General features: G+C 40.2%; 2 protein-coding genes across 2 annotated transcripts in view; one reads left to right on the top strand and one right to left on the bottom strand.

Annotated features, from left to right (window-relative positions):
* LOC133632464 (uncharacterized) overlaps window positions 1-21,679 on the top strand; it is a 508,815-nt gene that overhangs the window by 406,230 nt on the left and 80,906 nt on the right. The gene's annotated exons all lie outside the window — the stretch shown is intronic.
* Window positions 7,208-18,152, bottom strand: LOC133632517 (zinc finger protein 501-like). The gene is made up of 2 exons (XM_062024985.1): window positions 17,878-18,152; window positions 7,208-12,186 (listed from the first exon to the last, which is right to left on the bottom strand). Exons 1-2 carry the CDS (start codon window positions 17,978-17,980, stop codon window positions 10,970-10,972), a joined length of 1,320 nt encoding a protein of 439 aa, XP_061880969.1. The 5' UTR covers window positions 17,981-18,152; the 3' UTR covers window positions 7,208-10,969.

The following is a 21,679-nucleotide window of genomic DNA, read 5'->3' as shown; positions in this document are numbered from 1 at the left end:
TCTGTAGTTAAAAAGTAGACACATTTTTTGTAAATATTAAATGCAAGAAAGTTGATCCACTTTCTGTACAAATGCAATGATCATTTTATTTACTTTGTTTTTGACACAGTTTGTCCAATAAATAATAACTGTCATCAAGTATACATATATACAACATACATTTTAAGTAGTTTTTTATTTATTTTTCAGTGACTTTGTAAAAATGGTAGTAAAAGTACATGTCACAATATTGCAATAGACTATTGTATCGTGTGACTCAAGTACCGTGATACATAGTTTATCATGAAGTCCTTTCCAACACCTCGTCTAGGGCTGGACAATTATGGCAAAACATACCAATAACAATTATTTTGAGTGATTTTGGAATCACGATAAATAACTAAATTATTTATTTATTTGAAAATGTAAAAACAGTACCACCATAACTCAATTTTAAATATGATCTAAAAGAACAACCAGATATACATTAGTAACAAATAAATAACACGTAAAATAAAAATCATAGTAACAATAAATTAAAATGAAAAACTAATCTATTTCAGGTTTTCTGTTTAAATTTTTCAGAATTCCGTTTCTTGAATATTCGTGTCACACCCTGGTGAATGTTGTCCTTTCGAATTTGGGGCTTTGTTTAATTTCAGGCACATTTTTAACATAAACTATCTGTTACTAAAACATATCATACCATACCACCACCAAAGGATTTCAATACAACTTTTTTAGAAAAACAAGAAGATAAGAACTGGAAATAAATACAAATATTTAAAGAGGCTCAGATGTTTGTGACTTAGACTTGGACTTCTTTTTATTGCCATTAAAATTTGAACTTAACAGTACAACAAAACCACTACCAGCTATCTTATTTTACCATTAGTGTTTGAACAAAGCATACCTTTTTTATTTTCTTGTTCTTTATTACCTCCAATCCTCTGCACGTTGATGTAGACATGTGGTCCAGTCTTCTCTTCACACACTGCACATCTCTTACTCTTCCCCAAAATCATTATTTTCTTTACACAAGCGCTTGTTTTGCTCTTCCACTTTCTTCATTTGACTTTTGCATTCTTTCATCTCCTCTGATGTGAACTCTTCCTTTACATTGTTGAAAAGTCGGCTAATTTCTCATCAACACTTTTTTCAGGGCTTGAAATATTTTTCAAATGACAAAACTTCAAGTCACTCACCTTCATCTTTCGTCTTTATCTCCGTTGGTGATTTGCTGGAAGTTGGTGGCGCTGATTCTCTTTCATGTTCTCTTTTAGCGGACGTCGCCATCTTAGCATAGCAGTAGTCGTCCATCTTCTATCACGTCTTCAATCTTCACTTCAGATATCGCTCCAAACTCAATGCACGTTTCGTGGCTTTGGAAAATACCAATTGAGATATTTGTTGCTATATTTGCTGTGAATCATATGACTTTAAGATCGTGAATTCGAAAATTCCTCGGAAAACCATTGCCTCGGTCTTCGCCTCTTTGCTTAGCTTTATTTGCGCATGCGCTAGAAGTCAGCAACTTCCGTTTCCTACTCCAGAGCAGTGGTTTTTCAAAATAAGGGCATTTTAATCTTGTTTTAAAACAATGGTTTGCAGAAGTATCTAACATCGAACAATAGATAACTGCTCTTTGAAAATAAAAATATATATATACAAGCACGTGCACAGACTTTTTCCATGGCTGTTGTTCAAACCAGAAAAAGGGCAAACATCGAAGAAAAAAAATCTTACATTTTTAAACACTACAAAAACACAGAAATATTTTTCAACCTACTTAGTTGATTTAGTCAAACTTTTAGAAAGTCAAATCATTACTCTGAATAAAGAAGAAAAGCACTAAGAGTGTAGATCTCCACCAGGACCAATCCTATTGTTCACGTGCTACTATCAATCAATCAATCAATGTTTATTTATATAGCCCTAAATCACGAGTGTCTCAAAGGGCTGCACAAGCCACAACGACATCCGCAGTTCAGCGCCCACATAAGGGCAAGGAAAAACTCACAACCCAGTGGGACGTCGATGAGAATGACTATGAGAAACCTTAGAGAGGACCGCAAATGTGGGTAACCCCCTCCCCTCTAGGGGAGACCGGATGCAATGGATTTCGAGTAACTCTGACATAATATTGTGAAAGTCCAGTCCATAGTGGATCTAACATAATAGTGAGAGTCCAGTCCATAGTGGATCTAACATAATAGAGAGAGTCCAGTCCATAGTGGATCTAACATAATAGTGAGAGTCCAGTCCATAGTGGATCTAACATAATAGTGAGAGTCCAGTCCATAGTGGATCTAACATAATAGTGAGAGTCCAGTCCATAGTGGATCTAACATAATAGTGAGAGTCCAGTCCATAGTGGATCTAACATAATAGTGAGAGTCCAGTCCATAGTGGATCCAACATAATAGTGGGAGTCCAGTCCATAGTGGATCTAACATAATAGTGAGAGAGTCCAGTCCATAGTGGATCTAACATCCATAGTGGATCTAACATAATAGTGAGAGTCCAGTCCATGGTGGATCTAACATAATAGTGAGAGTCCAGTCCATAGTGGATCTAACATAATAGAGAGAGTCCAGTCCATATTGGATCTAACATAATAGTGAGAGTCCAGTCCATAGTGGATCTAACATAATAGTGAGAGTCCAGTCCATAGTGGATATAACATAATAGTGTGAGAGTCCAGTCCATAGTGGATCTAACATAATATTGAGAGTCCAGTCCATATTGGATCTAACATAATAGTGTGAGAGTCCAGTCCATAGTGGATCTAACATAATAGTGAGAGTCCAGTCCATAGTGGATCCAACATAATAGTGGGAGTCCAGTCCATAGTGGATCTAACATAATAGTGAGAGAGTCCAATCCATAGTGGATCTAACATCCATAGTGGATCTAACATAATAGTGAGAGTCCAGTCCATAGTGGATCTAACATAATAGTGGGAGTACAGTCCATAGTGGATCTAACATAATACTGAGAGAGTCCAGTCCATAGTGGAACTAACATCCATAGTGGATCTAACATAATAGTGAGAGTCCAGTCCATAGTGGATCCAACATAATAGTGGGAGTCCAGTCCATAGTGGATCTAACATAATAGTGAGAGAGTCCAGTCCATAGTGGATCTAACATCCATAGTGGATCTAACATAATAGTGAGAGTCCAGTCCATGGTGGATCTAACATAATAGTGAGAGTCCAGTCCATAGTGGATCTAACATAATAGAGAGAGTCCAGTCCATATTGGATCTAACATAATAGTGAGAGTCCAGTCCATAGTGGATCTAACATAATAGTGAGAGTCCAGTCCATAGTGGATCTAACATAATAGTGAGAGTCCAGTCCATAGTGGATCTAACATAATAGTGAGAGTCCAGTCCATAGTGGATCTAACATAATAGTGAGAGTCCAGTCCATAGTGGATCTAACATAATAGTGAGAGTCCAGTCCATAGTGGATCTAACATAATAGTGAGAGTCCAGTCCATAGTGGATCTAACATAATAGTGTGAGAGTCCAGTCCATAGTGGATCTAACATAATATTGAGAGTCCAGTCCATAGTGGATATAACATAATAGTGTGAGAGTCCAGTCCATAGTGGATCTAACATAATAGTGAGAGTCCAGTCCATAGTGGATCTAACATAATAGTGAGAGTCCAGTCCATAGTGGATATAACATAATAGTGTGAGAGTCCAGTACATAGTGGATCTAACATAATATTGAGAGTCCAGTCCATAGTGGATACAACATAATAGTGTGAGAGTCCAGTCCATAGTGGATCTAACATAATAGTGAGAGTCCAGTCCATAGTGGATCTAACATAATAGTGAGAGTCCAGTCCATAGTGGATATAACATAATAGTGTGAGAGTCCAGTCCATAGTGCATTTAACATAATATTGAGAGTCCAGTCCATAGTGGATATAACATAATAGTGTGAGAGTCCAGTCCATAGTGGATCTAACATAATAGTGAGAGTCCAGTCCATAGTGGATCTAACATAATAGTGAGAGTCCAGTCCATAGTGGATATAACATAATAGTGTGAGAGTCCAGTCCATAGTGGATCTAACATAATAGTGAGAGTCCAGTCCATAGTGGATCCAACATAATAGTGAGAGTCTAGTCCATAGTGGGGCCAGCAGGAGACCATCCCGAGCGGAGATGGGTCAGCAGCGCAGAGATGTCCCCAACCGATGCACAGGCGAGCGGTCCACCCCGGGTCCCGACTCTGGACAGCCAGCACTTCATCCATGGCCACCGGACCTGTGTTCCCCCCCTCCACAATTGAGAGGGGGGCAGAGGAGAAAAGAAAAGAAACGGCAGATCAACTGGTCTAAAAAGGGGGTCTATTTAAAAGCTAGTGTCAGAGTTTGTTGGTGACGAACCCCAAGATGCAGAGATGGCGGCAGGCATTGAGCGGGAAAACATGATTTCATGTCCAAAAATATAAAGAAAAAACACAAACCAGGAACTAGGAACAGGAAACAGTAGTGATGGGTCCGGCAACACAGATGCATCGGCGCATGCGTCGAGCTCATAGAGCGATACCCTGTGTCGGTGCGCGTACCGCTTTTAGAAAGTCACGTGACCGATCATGAGCTGCTTTGGTCACGTGACCGATACGCGAACTGTATCGCACTGACACCTCCTCTGTGTTCTGTGAGCAACGTTCCCTCTAAGGTGCGCGCCTGCGCGATTGCGCACTGCTCAAGCGTCCTCTGCGCACAGCAAATATATGCCGCGCACCAAATCAAACCCATCTGAATTCTAAACAAAATAAACACGTTAATTCTGTGTAATTTTGAAATGCAACTTTGAGTGACAGTGACAACATGCGGCCCTAACGGTGTTCGTCAACAACACCCATACCACTAAGCCACTGGTGCGTTTATGGCCACACAAAAAGTCGGACAACTCAAACACCACACAAAGTTACACTATGACTCTCCAGTCATACGTGTGCTTATTTTTCTGTCATTTATCATTAATGTTAATTTATTGATATTAATCATGGAATGCTGTTACTAGAGAAAGTTACAGGAATGACGGCGTGGCGAAATTGGTAGAGTTGCCGTGCCAGCAATCGGAGGGTTTCTGGTTACTGGGGTTCAATCCCCACCTTCTACCATCCTAGTCACGATACATGTTCACATTATTTATTGACTGTATCTAAAAAAGATAAAAAGATATTTTTATTTAAATGAAGATATGAAATAATCCTAAATGAAATACAATGACTTGGTTTATATTATTGTATATACTAGGTCATAAAATCAGTGTCAGTTGAGTTCGTCCATAGGTTGCCTGTAGGGTATTTTAATGTCCAGCAGATGTCAGTATTTAGTGACACAGTATCGACACAGTATCAATACAGTTTTGCAATGTGTCGAAACGCTTCATGACACCTCATCAACCCATCACTAGAAAACAGGATACCAGGGAAACAGGAACTGGAAGACGAGGAAGAAAAAGACAGCAAGCTACAAACAGCTACAGAATATAGCTTACCGCTACCGCATCCAGCTACACTGACATCGACAAGTAGAAATGACATGGACTGGTAGTGGTGACAATAATCCAGCAGTGACTGGAGGGCAGGACAGGTTTAAATAGCAGCTGGCTGATTGACACCAGGTGTGGTCAGGTGCCAATCAGCCACAGCTGAGGGGAAAAAGCACTCAGGGAGACAATCAGGAAATAACCAAAATAAGAGTGCTGACAGGAACTAAAGACAGGAAACAAAGACAAACGCAGAGGAAAAACTAAGACATAGTCAGACTGTCAGGGACAAGCCTGACAGCTAGAGTATACAAATGAGTTTTAAGATGGGACTTAAATGCTTCTACTGCGGTAGCATCTCTAACTGTTACCGGGAGGGCATTCCAGAGTACTGGAGCCGGAATATAAAACGCTCTATAGCCCGCAGACTTCTTTTGGGTTCTTGGAATCACTAATATGTAATATGGGACGGTGTGGCTAAATTGGGAGAGTGGCTGTGCCAGCAATCTGAGGGTTACTGGTTCAATCCCCACCTGCTACCATCCTAGTCACGTCCGTTGTGTCTGGTTAGCGCCGTGCATGACAGCTCCCGCCATCAGTGTGTGAATGGGTGAATGTGGAAAATTAGTGTCAAAGCGCTTTGAGTTCCTTAAAAAGGTAGAAAAGCGCTATACAAGTACGACCCATTTACCATTTACCATTAATAAGCCGGAGTTCTTTGAACACAGATTTCTTGCCGGGACATATGGTACTATACAATCAGAAAGATAGACTGGAGCTAGACCTTTATAATAAATTGTGTGCCATCTTGTGTGTATCGTGTGCTGGTATGACAATAAACTTCCATGAATCCTGTAAAACACCAGACAGTTAGTAATATGGTTTCACATAAAAATGTTGGTGAAACTGCTCATTTCTACCTAGCGATAGGTGGCTCTAACTGTAGTGCTAATCACTCACCAGCAGAAAGCCCTCATCGCACTGCTAATCAATAACTACCATCTTAGGCCCTTAACATCACTAATCGCCAGTTAACAGCTATCATGCTAAATGTCAACTATCTTAAATGCAAACATGAAAACAAGACACATTAATATATTTCCCCATTACAAACATCATAACCCAATCTAAACTTATATAAACACATTACTGTCTGAGCATATAAGATATTCAATTGTGTTACATCGCAATTTATTATATTGAAATTAGCCATGTGATTAAGATGGGCACGGTCTGACCAATCACAAGTCAGTAGGAGCTGCTTTGTTCTCGTGTTTGGAGAAAGCGGAAGACCGATTGTCAGCCTGACATTGATGTGTCTCTGAGAACTGAACACATTTGTATAACTTATAACAAAATGTGTTTATACAGTAACCTGCGCACATGAGTCAGATTACAGCAGGGGTGTCAAACTCATTTTAGCTCAGGGGCCACATGGAGGAAAATATATTTCCACGTGGGCGGGACGGGTAAAATCATGGCATGGAAACTTAAAAATACGACTACAACAACTTGATTGTTTTCTTTATTTTACTTCAGCCTAAAATAGAACAAGCACATTCTGAAAATGTACATATCACAAATAATCCTCTTGACAAAACACTTCAAGTTAGTTGGAAATTCTCTGGAAAAAATTGCAGAATTTCAAAGCCCATCTAGGGTTGAACAAAAAACAAAAACCATGAATAAAAACTATTCTATGTATCAACTACCTCATTTGTCATGTCCACATATTAATCCTGTGCTAACTCAACAAACCATAAAAACTGAGGTAGAAACTATTCAAGAGTGTTGAGTTACTTCCTGTCTTCTAGACATAATGTGTATTGATAGAAAAATAAAAGCTGTGCAATGTGTGAACAATTTCAACAAAGCACAAATAAAAAGTTAAAAGACTGACAGTATTGCAGTAAATCACACACTGTTCACTTTCTTTACATTTGCACAGAAGACAATCATTTTCACAGAACTATATCAGTGTGCAGTGTCTCATGCTGCATTTTAAGTGGGGTTACTGATTGCTTATTTTACTCCTGTTTTACGTTGGGTGGAGGGGGAGGAGTCACAGCCCCGCTTTACCGTGTACCTCTTGCTTGGTATACTTGCTCGCCCCGGTATCAACTATTTGCTTGCCTAACAGAATTGCTATTGCGACATCCAGTGGACACAATTAGAACAGCAGTTTCTTTCTTTAAAAAAATGCAGCTGCATTTTACACTTCGCAAACTCATCTCGCGGGCCGGATTGAACCTGTTATGCCCGAATGTCGAGGGAGGTGGGGGTTGGGTTGTGGGTGTTGGGGGTTAATTGTTCATATGTCTCTGATTTGCACATCAATCAGTCTGAGGAGTAAAAGTTGGCACTTTTTTATGCAAACAGTTACCCAGCATCACAACGTCAGTTTTTAAACATCTCAACAAAATGGGTGTAGTGCAGGTTTTTGAGCGTGCGCTAACTTGACACATGAGGCCCCAGGTCCCTCGATTGAAGAAGGAGTAACCAACAGAGGTGGGACCAAGTCATTGCTTTGCAAGTCACAAGTAAGTCTCAAGTCTTTGCCCTCAAGTCTCGAGTCAAGTCCCGAGTCAAGACAGGCAAGTCCCGAGTCAAGTCCAAAGTCAAGACTGGAAAGTCTCAAGTCAAGTCACAAGTCCTGCATTTTGAGTTTCGAGTCCTTTCAAGTCCTTTTAACCACAGACTAATATTTTTACACAGATTGTGTATGCTTTTAAACCGCTGTATTTATTTATTAAAACAAGTGCATTTGAAATAGCAAGAAAAAAAATAGTACTGACATTGCAATTCATAATAGCACTATTAACCAGTAATTTTAATAGTTTAAACAATTTTAAACATTTAACTCATTCCTTTACAGAATAAACACATTTGAAAAAACAAGTGCAATTGTACTTATTTGTACAAAAGTGTTAACATTGTATTTCCATGGCATATTGCATTGTAACTAGTTCCACAGCAGTTTCTATCCTGTTCTTACTTTATCTCATTGATCTCATCTCATACTGTATGTGTGTTGATGTGTGCGTTCACATGAAAAACATAACAAATACATGAACATAACAATGAACAGAGTTGTACTTTTTAGATGTCAGGGCCCTATGCATTATGTACACATATTCTTAATATAGTATACATTTTAACTGACCTTTATTTGATATGATATTTATATGACTATGTTTGTCTTTTTGTAGGTGGGTAAAATACACGGTGCTGCTGACCGCCGTCTAACGTTATGTTACTGTGTGTGATACATTGACTAACGTTACGTTATGTATAGGTACCTCATGCAACCCTGCTTAAAAAAATCACTTGATAAAAAGTATGAATAAGGTAGCAAACTGCAGTGGACGCAACAGATTGCCGTGTTTGCAATGACGTTATAACCATAGACATCTTATAAGTAGACGCAGTATTGGTTGCTGTGACGCGAGCAATTTGCATCTTGAAGTGAGGATGAGGAGCCGGCGAGCAGCCTAAACTGACAGTTGACAGGTAGAAAACAAAGATGGTGTTCAGCGTTTTCCTGCTCAAATGAGCGAACTGTTGAAAATACGAATCGGGGGATTACTTTTCACAAGTAAGATTTAACATTAATGTACTATTGGTTGTATTTTATGAAAATAACATTACCACAGAGTTGAGAAGGAGCAAAGATCTTCAATATATGTATGTGAAAATCACAAATAAATCTTCTGGGGGAGGTTGACCCCCCTACAGGGGTTTGGTTTACAAACTTTCAGCCCCACCTAAAACAAAATTCACCAGCCGCCACTGATTATGATGCTTTCTCATTTTAGGCAAAATATAAGACAATACTTTCTTAACAGTATAATTGTAACCAGGAATAAGTCTTCAAGTAACAATATTCAAATACTAACATTGTTGGGTAAGACAGCATTTGGTTTTATTCTGAATCCAGTGAAACAGATTGGTGGTTTTGGCTGATATAAAGACTTTCAGGTGTTTATATATGTTTATGTTTAAGTATTTGGCAGACGCTTTTATCCAAAGCGACATACATAAAAAATACATATATAACAATCACTGTAAACCTGATCATTTAAGGGAAGAATGTAATACAAAATATCAATACAAAGTGTCAAGACAGAATAAACTCTCTGCTGCTGCAGCAACAGAGATTCGGTCTATAAGATATATAGATATCTAATGTATTCATACATTGTTTATGTAGGATATACGCATGTATATATAACCTAATCATATTGTTTCTTCAACTTAAAAATAGCTGACTGTTTTTTTCCCCCTTCTCTGGGCTTATATTCCCAGTTTTGATCTTGGACGTCTGGTCACTTATAGCATATAAGAATATTATATTATTGTTAAGCAAACTATGAATAATAAAACATGTGTCCTTTATCATAGCTACACGTATGACAAAAAAGCGTGTGAAAATGAGTGGTATTCAGTGAGGTAAAATGAATTAAATGCGTTGACAGTTCATTGCTCCTGCCAAATGAATTGCACTGAGTGGAGCGGATCACCACTCCAAGATGGCGGCCCCGCGTCTCGTCTGCGCCAGTAGGCAGTAGCGCTCGATGCTGCGTCTACTTATAAGATGTCTATGGTTATAACGTTAGCAGTGAGTTTACAGCCTCGCTGATTTAACTACACAGCAAATAAAAGTCATGTTACTTAGCCAATAAACGTTATCTTACATTCAAAACTTACCCTTCTTTGTGCAACTTCAAATGTCGAACGAAGTTGGAAGTTGTTGCGTCTCCGTCTGTAATATTCGAACTGCGTGATTTGCATACGGCAATTCGTTTTTTGTTGACCAAGTCGTAGTTTTTATACCCAAACGAAACCAACTTTGGTATAAATCTTTCTCACTGCCGCATTGTTTGACAACTCTTGTTCATTGGTTGTCCTGCAATTTGATTGGCTGAATGCTGTGTGATGAAAAAAATGTAGATCTAATTTGATTGGCTGTTGTACTGAGAGCACACACGCTGACACGCAGCACACACGCTGATAGACAGACACGTAGAAAATGAAAGCTACGGAGCGCTCCCAAATAACTTTTTAAGCTTTAGGTTTTGGGGAAAGTAGCAAGTCATGTCAAGTCAAAAGGCTCAAGTCCAAGTGAAGTCACAAGTCATTGATGTTAAAGTCTAAGTCGAGTTGCAAGTCTCTTTACATTTTGTCAAGTCAAGTCTAAAGTCATCAAATTCATGACTCGAGTCTGACTCGAGTCCAAGTCATGTGACTCGAGTCCACACCTCTGGTAACCAAGCACTTGAAGCATCATCTATCTTACTGTTCAGGAAGGTTTCAGATACAGAGAAGTCATGAGTAGATAAGATTATGCTCCAAATAATCCAAGTTTGTATGAATACCTCAGATATTTGTGAAAGAAGCAGTGAGGAGGTCCTGGGTAGGGTGGATGTCACCACATATGAGCAACATACCACAAACTAAACAGCTAATTGGTTATTTTCCCTTGTGTGTTCTCATGTGTTTTACTGCGTCTGCATTATGTGGGAACCTTTTACAGCACACTGAACAACTAAATGTTTTTTCTCCAGCGTGTGTTCTCACGTGTCGCCAAAAAGAGCTGTTATTAGGAAAGCTTTTACCACAAACTGAACAATCAAATGATCTTAGTCCAGTGTGTGTTCCCATGTGTCGAGTCAAATATCTCTTAACAGAAAAGCTTTTGCCACAAACTGAACAATTAAATAATTTTTCACCTGTGTGTGTTCTCATGTGTTCAGTCAAATTACTCTGAACAGAAAAGCTTTTACAACAAACTGAACAAATAAATGGTTTTTCTCCTGTGTGTGTTCTCATGTGTTTAGTCACAAGGCTCTTAACAGAAAAGCTTTTGCCACAAACTGAACAACTAAATGGTTTTTCACCTGTGTGTGTTCTCATGTGTTGAGTCAAACGGCTCTTTAAAGAATAGTTGTTTCCACAAACTGAACAGTTAAATGGTTTTTCACCTGTGTGTATTCTCATGTGTTGAGTCAAACGGCTCTTTAAAGAATAGTTGTTTCCACAAACTGAACAGTTAAATGGTTTTTCACCTGTGTGTGTTCTCATGTGTTGAATCAAACGGCAATTTTGAGGAAAGGTTTTGCCACAAACTGAACAATTAATTGTTTTTTCACCTGTGTGTGTTCTCATGTGTCGAGTCAAACGGTAATTTCGAGAAAAGCTTTTGCTACAAACTGAAAAATTAAATGGTTTTTCCCTTTTGTGTGTTCTCATGTGTCGAGTCAACATGCCCTGAACAGAAAAGCTTTTAGCACAAACTGAGCAGCTCAAACATTTTTTACCTCTCTTCTTTGAAGAGCATTCAGAGTGTTTGTTGTCAGTGTGAGTCCTCATATCACCTTCACAGTCTGTATCGCTGCTCAAAGGTTCTTCAACCTCGTCTTCAGCCTCACTATCTGATAGTGGAGCTAAGAGGTTGTCTACTTGTGGTTTCTCTTCATCATCTTCAGTCTTCACAGAGAGAATACTCAGTGGAAACTTGGTGTAATCAGCTTCCTCTCGTCCTAGAAGACACTCTCCCTCCTGAGTGATGCAGAGTTCCTCCTCTTCCTTTTTAATGCAGGGTGGTTGTGGAGTCTCCTGCTTCAAAGTAGAGCTCCCCCCTAACTGAGGGGAAACTTCTTCTGGATTCCCGATCAGCTGCTGGACGTCTGCAAGACACAAACAACAAAAACACACTTTCTTCTATGTACTGTATGTGTGTGTAGTAGGGTTGTACAGTATACTGCTACTAATAAAGTATCGTGGTACTAATCAATTGAAATTAGTACGATACCACCGTTCAAAAGTACCGGTACCGTTCATTCATCTGAATGCCGCTGTGCGGCGGTGACTAGAGCCGAGGCGCATGATGTTGAGTGTGTCAAAACGCACACAAAGTGCAATAACATTGCGGAGAGGAAGAAAGGCAACAAAGGACAATTCTACTGGTTAATAAAGAGGGTGCGTGAAGTGCAATATGGAGGTATTTGGGCTTCTAAACTAACAATAAAGGTGACACTTTAAACAGGGAGCCGCCGCTCTGCAAGGGTTGCTTTAAACTTTTCCTGTTTGTCGGCTCCCAGACCGTGGTCGAGGAGCGCAGGGGAGACGTTCCCTCCAGGGCCCATGTTTTGTCGGGGGTAACACTGGGTCCATAGAGCTCTACCTTTGCTTCAAGACTTAGGTCAGCATTAAAATAATAAGCATTCAGATCTGCACAAGGAGTTTAAATAGTGACAGGTATAATGTAGTTGTTACACCTGTCCTGCTGCTCTCTCTTTCCTCGCCCGCTCACTCACTGACTTCACTCAGACAACACATTGACATTCTCACAAACAGCTGCTTGGCTTAAGGCCAAATATTAGCACAGTTAAAACTGCCCAATTAGCAGTCAACTAATGTAAGTGAAATGACTACATTTTGTAACAAAATTTCTACAATTTGTGTTTTGTCTTTAATTAATGTGTTTTACCTGCTACATGGCTTATCTGTGTACATGTATCCATAGTTTTGTTTTTAGTACTTAATTAATAATATTATCTTTCTTTAAGCACAGACCAGGATTGGCAACCATAAATCATGAATAATTTAATATAATGTCAGTAAAACGTTGTTTTATTCTAATCTAATCCTTGTTTATAGCAGACTATATGTAATATGAAAAATGGTAAATTGTTCTTTGAGTGCAACAAGAAAAGCCCAATGTGTTTAATGCCTTTTAATTGATATTTTAACCTTGTAAAATTGTTCTTTGACTGTGAGTGTTTAATGCAGTGTAAGATTTTCTGTTAAAATAAAGCCAATATTGACATTTTTTTGTAATTCCATTTATTTGGAAAAGTATCTATACATTTAGTACCGGTACTACATTATTGGTATGGGGACAACCCTAGTGTGTAGTGTTTCATGGCCATTCATTTAGTGCCTTGCCAGGATGATGGATCAATGTTTACATGACTTGTCATAGACTCAGAAAAGTTCAGCTAGAATCACAGAAAGTAGAAATCATCTGCTGTGATGGACATTAGGATACTACAAACTAGTAGTGGGGAAAAAGTCAATATTGAAATACATCACAAAACTAAAAAAGATAATATCTATCTCAAATAAGTCTGTAGTTAAGAAGTAGAGGACTTTTTTAGATATTAAATGCAATAAATTTGATCCACTTTCTGTACAATTGTAATGATCATTTTATTTACTTTGTTTTTCGACACAATTCTGCCAATAAATTATAACTGGCATCTAGAGAACTTATATACATTTATTTTAAGCTGTTTATTTTTTCATTTTTCAGTGACTTTGTAAAAATCGCAGTAAAACTCCATGTCACAATATTACAATAGACTATTGTATCGTGACTCAAGTACCGTGATACATAGTTTATCATGAAGTCCTTGCCAATACCTCATCTAGGGCTGGACAATTATGACAAAACATAATAATAACAATTATTTTGAGTGATTTAAATAACATAATTATTTATTCATTTGAAAACGTAAAAACAGTACCACCAAAACTCAATGTTATATATAATCTAAAAGAACAACTGTCACTACACGGGTCAAAAAAAAGCTAAGCTACAGGAATCACTACGGGTTCAAAAAGGAGAGAGGCTAACGCCACGCTACTGGGAACTGTAGTTAAGCTACATAGCGTCGCTACTTGTTGTGCACTACTGCCCATCACTCATTCTAACTCGTAAATAAAGGCTAGCAAAAGTCAGCTAACAATGCAAGTAATGGGGATGCACTCTATTTCGCCTACTCAGTGGCCTAGTGGTCAGAGTGTCCGCCCTGAGATCGATAGGTTGTGAGTTCAAACCCCAGCCGAGTCATACCAAAGACTATAAAAATGGGACCCATTACCTCCCTGCTTGGCACTCAGCATCAAGGGTTGGAATTGGGGGTTAAATCACCAAAAATTATTTGTTTGTTCACTGCTCCCCTCACCTTCCAGGGGGTGATCAAGGGTGATGGGTCAAATGCAGAGAATAATTTCGCCACACCTCGTACTTTAACTTTTTTTTTTAAAACTCTAAAAAATATCCAAAATCTTCAAGCAATTTTTTATAAACACGCTGTAAGTATATAAGTAATGTAATAACAGGCACATTCATAATAACATGTAATATTGACGTATTTTCATCATTTGTTATCATTTTAAGCAAACAACGCGGGTCCCAACGATCCTAGGAGCTATGTTGTCCGGTGGCTTCTATGCCCCCTGGTAGGGTCACCCAAGACAAACAGGTACTAGGTGAGGGATCAGACAAAGAGCAGCTCAAAGACCTCTATGAAAAGTACAAATCGAGGACCTAGATTTCCCTCGCCCGGACACGGGTCACCGGGGTTTGCCTCTGGAGCCAGGCCCAGAGGTGGGGCACGGTGGCGGCCGGGCTCAGCTCGAAGAGGCAACGTAGGTCACCCCTCCAATGGGCTCACCACTCATGGGAGGGGTCATAGAGGTCGGGTGCGCTGTGAGCTGGGCGGCAGCCGAAGGCAGGGCACTTGGCGGTACGATCCTCGGCTACATAAGCTAGCTCTTGGGACGTGGAATGTCACCTCGCTGGGAGGGAAGGAGCCTGAGCTGGTGCACGAGGTGGAGAAGTTCTGGCTAGATATTTGATTTATTTTTATGCTTGCTTTAGTCATACATGCCAACCCTCCCGTTTTTAGCGGGAGACTCCCAGTATTCAGCGCCTCTCCCGATAACCTCCGGCAGAAATTTTCTCCCGACAAACTCCCGGTATTCAGCCGGAGCTGGAGGCCACGCCCCCTCCAGCTCAATGCGGACCTGAGTGGGGACAGCCTGTTCTCACGTCCGCTTTCCCACAATATAAACAGCTTGCCTGCCCAATGACGTCATAACATCTAGGGCTTTTAGAGAGTAGAGTGCACAACTGCGCACACAACAAGGAGACGAAGCAGAAGAACGAGGAAGTTACAGACATGGCGACGCCGTCGACGAGCAAGATGAAGAAATACGCTTGCAAGTTCCAAAACGAATGGAAACAAGAATTTCAGTTCATCCAGGACAGTTTGAAGGGGAAGGGGTATGTAATTATGTTGCCTGCACTTCTCCATTGAACAAGGTGGCCGAGTCATGAACGGAGGAGAAGTTAAACAGGACAATACTGCCACCTACTGGATAGCCCCCAGAACACTGAAATTCATGTATTTAGTTTATTTATATGTATAATAAAATAAATATATATATATATATATATATATATATATATATATATATATATATATATATATATATATATATATATATATATATATATATATATATATATATATATGAAATACTTGAGTTGGTGAATTCTAGCTGTAAATATACTTTCATCTTAACCACGCTCCCCGCCCCAACCACGCCCCCACCGACCACGCCCCCTCCCTTCTTCTAGCTTATTTGGGGGACCCTTTCACTTACCACCATCCTTAAATGATATTCAATACTATTGTAATTGTTCTATGGTATTGAGAATAAACTTGAAACTTGAGTCCACGCCTGGAAGCAGACACCTCGTTGGATATTCATACATTGTGATATATATTGTAAGAGCGGGAGGGGAAGAGCGCGTCCGGACAGCCCTGTGGAAGTCGCCGTGTTGAATGCTACGAGGGACAGATAGCGTTCAGACAAATTGTATTAGAATTGTATCCAATAGGGAATAAATACTTCAGTTTTTAAGTTTGTACATGGTGTCCTCTTTAAACATCTTCTGGCTCCAGATTAAATGAATACGACGACAGTACCAACACATTAATTAACTAATGATTGTTTCAAGGACAAAATGTTTCTATCCACAAACTCAAAAATGATTTCAACAAAAAGTGTCTGCAGAGTTTTTAGTACATGTTGTATCAGAGGATGAGAAACTTTACAGACACAAACAAAAAGTCTGATTGAAAAATATTTACATGTGAAAATGCCTTTTTCTGATTGAATTAGTGGGTGTGTTAAATCTCCCAGTCAGGACGAATACAGTAGTTCAGTCACACACACATTCTCTCATTGCCTGTAAGATAGTGATGGGATCGGCAGTTCTTTTGACTGTACTGAATCACTAGAATCAGTTCCTTAGAATGATTCGTTCAAAAAATTCGTTCACCGAATCCCCCCCCACCCAAAATAAAAAAAATAGGAGGGGGGGGGGGGGGGGGTGCGTAGTACAGTACAGTGCAGACATTCACGGGAGAAGCAGCAAATAGGCGCCCACACAACACTACCGCCCCTCCCCGAATCACGTTCGCGAACGACACAACACTAAGGGGGCGCCCCTTAGTACAGTACGTAGTACAGTACAGTACAGACATTCGCGGGAGAAGCAGCAAATAGGGTGAACGCGAGTCCCCACGCACTGCGTAGGGACTCGCGTTAATCTAACAACAACAGTTGCAGTAGAAGGGATAATAATAATAATAATAATAATATGAATTAGAATTGATCCCAAAGGAGAAATTTATTTTTGTTACAATAACTGTGTAAATAATAGCCTATGTATGTGTACATACATTAGTTATTTTTATTTTAAATCTTCTCAAAACAGCCTGCCCTACACTTTACCCCCCGCCCCCGCAGAGCAGAGAGCGAGAGCGTTGTCGTTCACTGAGTGATTCATGTCGTTAATCCGCGGTGAACGAATCGTTCGCTCAGTCCCTCCCCCCGCCCTCTCATTGGCTACGTCGTTCGCCGACGTCGAGGGTTCAGTGAGTCACAGAACGCGCCAGTTCCACTCATACCGGCATGGTCGCGGCGGAGCTCAACTGAACTGAGAAAGGAACGAATCAGTTCATGAAGTGATTCGGTTCAGTACGTTCACTCAAAAGATTCGTTCTATCGAACGAATCGTTCGCGAACGACACAACACTACTGCAAGACCGCAATCGGGGCAGAATTAGTGTTGGCTGCAGCAGATAGTGAAACTGAAGTCTGTCACTAAAGTTGCTGCTTCTTTTCAATGCTGTGTTTCAACTTCTATGCTAGTGTTAGTCATATTTCTTCATTTGATTATTCTGGGCTGCACTTCCGAGCTGTGTAAGGGAAAGAGGCACAACGCTGATTGGACATTAATTACGTCGTGACCGTGGAACAGGAGGTTTCGCACACACAAGGACACAAACACAGGATCACGGTCAATAAAGGCGGATTCACGCAGGATTATACCAAGTATCGTTGCTTGCCTACTGTTTACTACTATAGTAACATCTAACAGACATTTCCGCCATTTTGGATCGAGGTAAAAATGCTAACAGCTTCTTTGTTTACATTGTTCAACAAAGTCGGCTGATATCTGCTTTAAGGGCTTGCAATTCAAATAGCTTTCAAATGAGGGAACGCAACACACTCACCTTCATCTTCGCTTTTCAGATTGTTCTCCGTTGGTGGCGCTGATTCTCTTTCATGTTCTCTTTTAGCGGACGTCGCCATCTTAGCATAGCAGTAGTCGTCCATCTTCTATCACGTCTTCAATCTTCACTTCAGATAACACGCCATCGCTCCACACTCAAAGTCCGTTTGGTGGGCTTAAGAAAAGGCGAATAGTTGAGGTATTTGATGCTATTTATGAATCGATAAGATCGTAAATGTGAAACTTCTCCGGAAAGCCACGTAGCTTAGTCCGCCATCTTGGTTGTTCCGCTTTACTACTGTTCGATGTGTTTGCGCATGCGCCAGAAGTGTGCCACTTCCGATCGACAACTGCACTTTAAAAAATAAAATACCTTTTAAATAACTAGCGGCCCTTTTCATCTTTTCTTGCATTTCTGGCTCATAATTGAAGTGCTCCTTATCGCGAAAACATTTTTCATATCAAAATACTTTGGAGATAGAAATTAAACAAAAATCGACAATGTTGTATTCTGTCTTTTAGTGGGTTCAAGCAAACGGCAAGTTGTTTCACAAAGTAAGTCTTGTGAAAGTGTGAAACTCACACTACCCCAGTATACATTTTCAACATTATAACATTTCACCCTTTTGAAAATACAAAAAGGTTTTTTCCTCTTGACTTTTATCGGATTTAACAAAACCTCATGGAGCTGGATGCAATCTTACTTGGAGGGGAGGGAGCAGGTGGTAGAGGTGAACGGCACCGTGTCCCCCCCCCCCCCTCTCAGTAAGCTGTGGAGTCCCCCAAGGCAGTATATTGGGACCTTTACTGTTCCTAATATACATAAACGACATGTCATCGGCATGCGACTGTGAATTGTTTTTGTTTGCGGATGACTCTGCCTTGCTGGTATCCGGCAAGGACAAGTCACAGGTGGAGAAAATCCTCAGTGCTGAGCTCTGTAGAACTTGCACCTGGCTCGCTGACAATAAACTATCCATACACTTGGGTAAAACAGAATCCATCCTGTTTGGGTCCCACATCAACCTTAAAGGCCTACTGAAAGCCACTACTACCGACCACGCAGTCTGATAGTTTATATATCAATGATGAAATCTTAACATTATAACACATGCCAATACGGCCGGGTTAACTTATAAAGTGACATTTTAAATTTGCCGCTAAACTTCCGGTTCGAAACGCCTCTGAGGATGACGTATGCGCGTGACGTAGCCCGGCGAACACGGGTATGCCTTCCACATTGAAGACAATACGAAAAAGCTCTGTTTTCATTTCATAATTCCACAGTATTCTGGACATCTGTGTTCGTGAATCTGTTTCAATCATGTTCATTGCATTATGAAGAAGGAAGCTGAGCAAGCAAAGAAGAAAGTTGTCGGTGCGAAATGGACGTATTTTTCGAACGTAGTCAGCCACAACAGTACACAGCCGGCGCTTCTTTGTTTACATTCCCGAAAGATGCAGTCAAGATGGAAGAACTCGGATAACAGAGACTCTAACCAGGAGGACTTTTGACTTCGATACACAGACGCCTGTAGAGAACTGGGACAACACAGACTCTTACCAGGATTACTTTGATTTGGATGACAAAGACGCAGACGTGCTACTGTGAGTATGCAGCTTTGGCTTTTTTTTGCGTATGTACGTAACTTTTTAAAAATATATAAGCTTTATGAACCTTGGGTTAGGTGAACGGTCTTTTGGGCTGAGTGATTGTGTGTGTTGATCATGTGTTTGAATTGTATTGGCGTGTTCTATGGAGCTAGGAGCTAGCAGAGGAGCTAGCATAACACGTACCGTACCTACGTGCGCGTCACGTACGTAACTTTTTAAAAATATATAAGCTTTATGAACCTTGGGTTAGGTGAACGGTCTTTTGGGCTGAGTGATTGTGTGAGTTGATCAGGTGTTTGAATTGTATTGGCGTGTTCTATGGAGCTAGGAGCTAGCAGAGGAGCTAGGAGCTAGCATAACAAACACGCAGGTGTTATTATGCAGGATTAATTTGTGGCATATTAAATATAAGCCTGGTTGTGTTGTGGCTAATAGAGTATATATATGTCTTGTGTTTATTTACTGTTGTAGTCATTCCCAGCGGAATATCAGGTACCGTGAGTATGCAGCCTTGGCTGCTAAACATTCGATAACTTCACCGTATGTGCGCGTCACATACGTAACTTTTTAAAAATATATAAGCTTGATGAACCTTGGGTTAGGTAAACGGTCTTTTGGGCTGAGTGATTGTGTGTGTTGATCAGGTGTTTGAATTGTATTGGCGTATTCTATGGAGCTAGGAGCTAGCAGAGGAGCTAGGAGCTAGCATAACAAACACGCAGGTGTTTTTATGCAGGATTAATTTGTGGCATATTAAATATAAGCCTGGTTGTGTTGTGGCTAATAGAGTATATATATGTCTTGTGTTTATTTCCTGTTGTAGTCATTCCCAGCTGAATATCAGGTCACCCCCGGCTCTCACAGCATCTTCCCTATCTGAATAGCTTCAACTCCCCACTAGTCCTTCACTTGCACTTTACTCATCCACAAATCTTTCATCCTCGCTCAAATTAATGGGGAAATTGTCGCTTTCTCGGTCCGAATCTCTCTCACTTCATGCGGCCATCATTGTAAACAATAGGGAACTTTGCATATATGTTCAACTGACTACGTCACGCTACTTCCGGTAGGTGCAAGCCTTTTTTTTTATCAGATACCAAAAGTTGCAATCTTTATCGTCGTTGTTCTATACTAAATCCTTTCAGCAAAAATATGGCAATATCGCGAAATGATCAAGTATGACACATAGAATAGATCTGCTATCCCCGTTTGAATAAAAAAAATTCATTTCAGTAGGCCTTTAAGAAAGTCAATGACTTCACTATAAAAGTGGGTGACATTGTTATCACCAGGAAAGATGAGGTCACCTACCTAGGTTCCATTCTAGAGGCTAACCTTTCCTGTGATAAAATGGCAACCAAGGTAATCAAAAAGGTTAACCAACGAGCGAGATTTCTCTACAGAATCTCCTCTCTGGTCAACAAAAGCACCTTGAGGATTCTGGCGGGAACTCTCGTTCAACCCTTTTTCGATTACGCATGCACCTCCTGGTACCCTAGCACCTCCAAAACCCTCAAATCTAAACTCCAAACATCCCAGAACAAGCTAGTCAGGTTACTGCTAGACCTCCACCCCAGATCCCACCTCACTCCTACCCATTTCTCCAAAGTGGGCTGGCTCAGGGTGGAGGACAGAGTAAAACAACTTGCACTGAGCCTAGTCTATAAAATCTACTACACCTCCCTGATACCGAAGTACATGTCAAACTACTTCCTTAACGTAAATGACACCAGGGGGAGCTCCACTAAGCACGTTAAACCCAGATTCCGAACTAACAAAGGTCTTAACTCATTCTCTTTCTATGCCACATCAATGTGGAATGCGCTCCCAACAGGTATAAAAGAAAGGGCATCTCTATCCTCCTTCAAAACCGCAATAAAAGTTCACCTCCAGGCAGCTACAACCCTAAACTAACACCCTCCCCGGATTGCTAATAATCAAATGTAAACAATCAAATGCAGATACTTTTTCTTATGCCTTCTGATCTCTCTCTCTCTCTCTCTCTCTCTCTCTCTCTCTCTCTCTCTCTCTCTCTCTCTATGTCCACTACTTGCTGTCCATATCCTACCCCCCCTCCACACCCATGATTGTAAATAATGTAAATAACTCCATGTGATTATCTTGTGTGATGACTGTATTATGATGATAGTATATATGATAGTATATATCTGTATCATGAATCAATTTAA

Source organism: Entelurus aequoreus, linkage group LG17 (assembly GCF_033978785.1).
Source record: "Entelurus aequoreus isolate RoL-2023_Sb linkage group LG17, RoL_Eaeq_v1.1, whole genome shotgun sequence".
In the NCBI taxonomy this organism is placed as follows: Eukaryota; Metazoa; Chordata; class Actinopteri; order Syngnathiformes; family Syngnathidae; genus Entelurus; species Entelurus aequoreus.
Note: the sequence above shows the minus strand (reverse complement) of the source record. Positions and strands in the feature narration are given on the sequence as shown.

Coding starts and splice junctions, on each gene's coding strand:
- LOC133632517 (XM_062024985.1), bottom strand. CDS start 17,980: ATGGACGACTACTGCTATGCTAAGATGGCGACGTCCGCTAAAAGAGAA. Junction 12,187..17,877: donor TCTGAAAAGCGAAGATGAAG/GTGAGTGTGTTG, acceptor TGTGTCTTGCAG/ACGTCCAGCAGCTGATCGGG.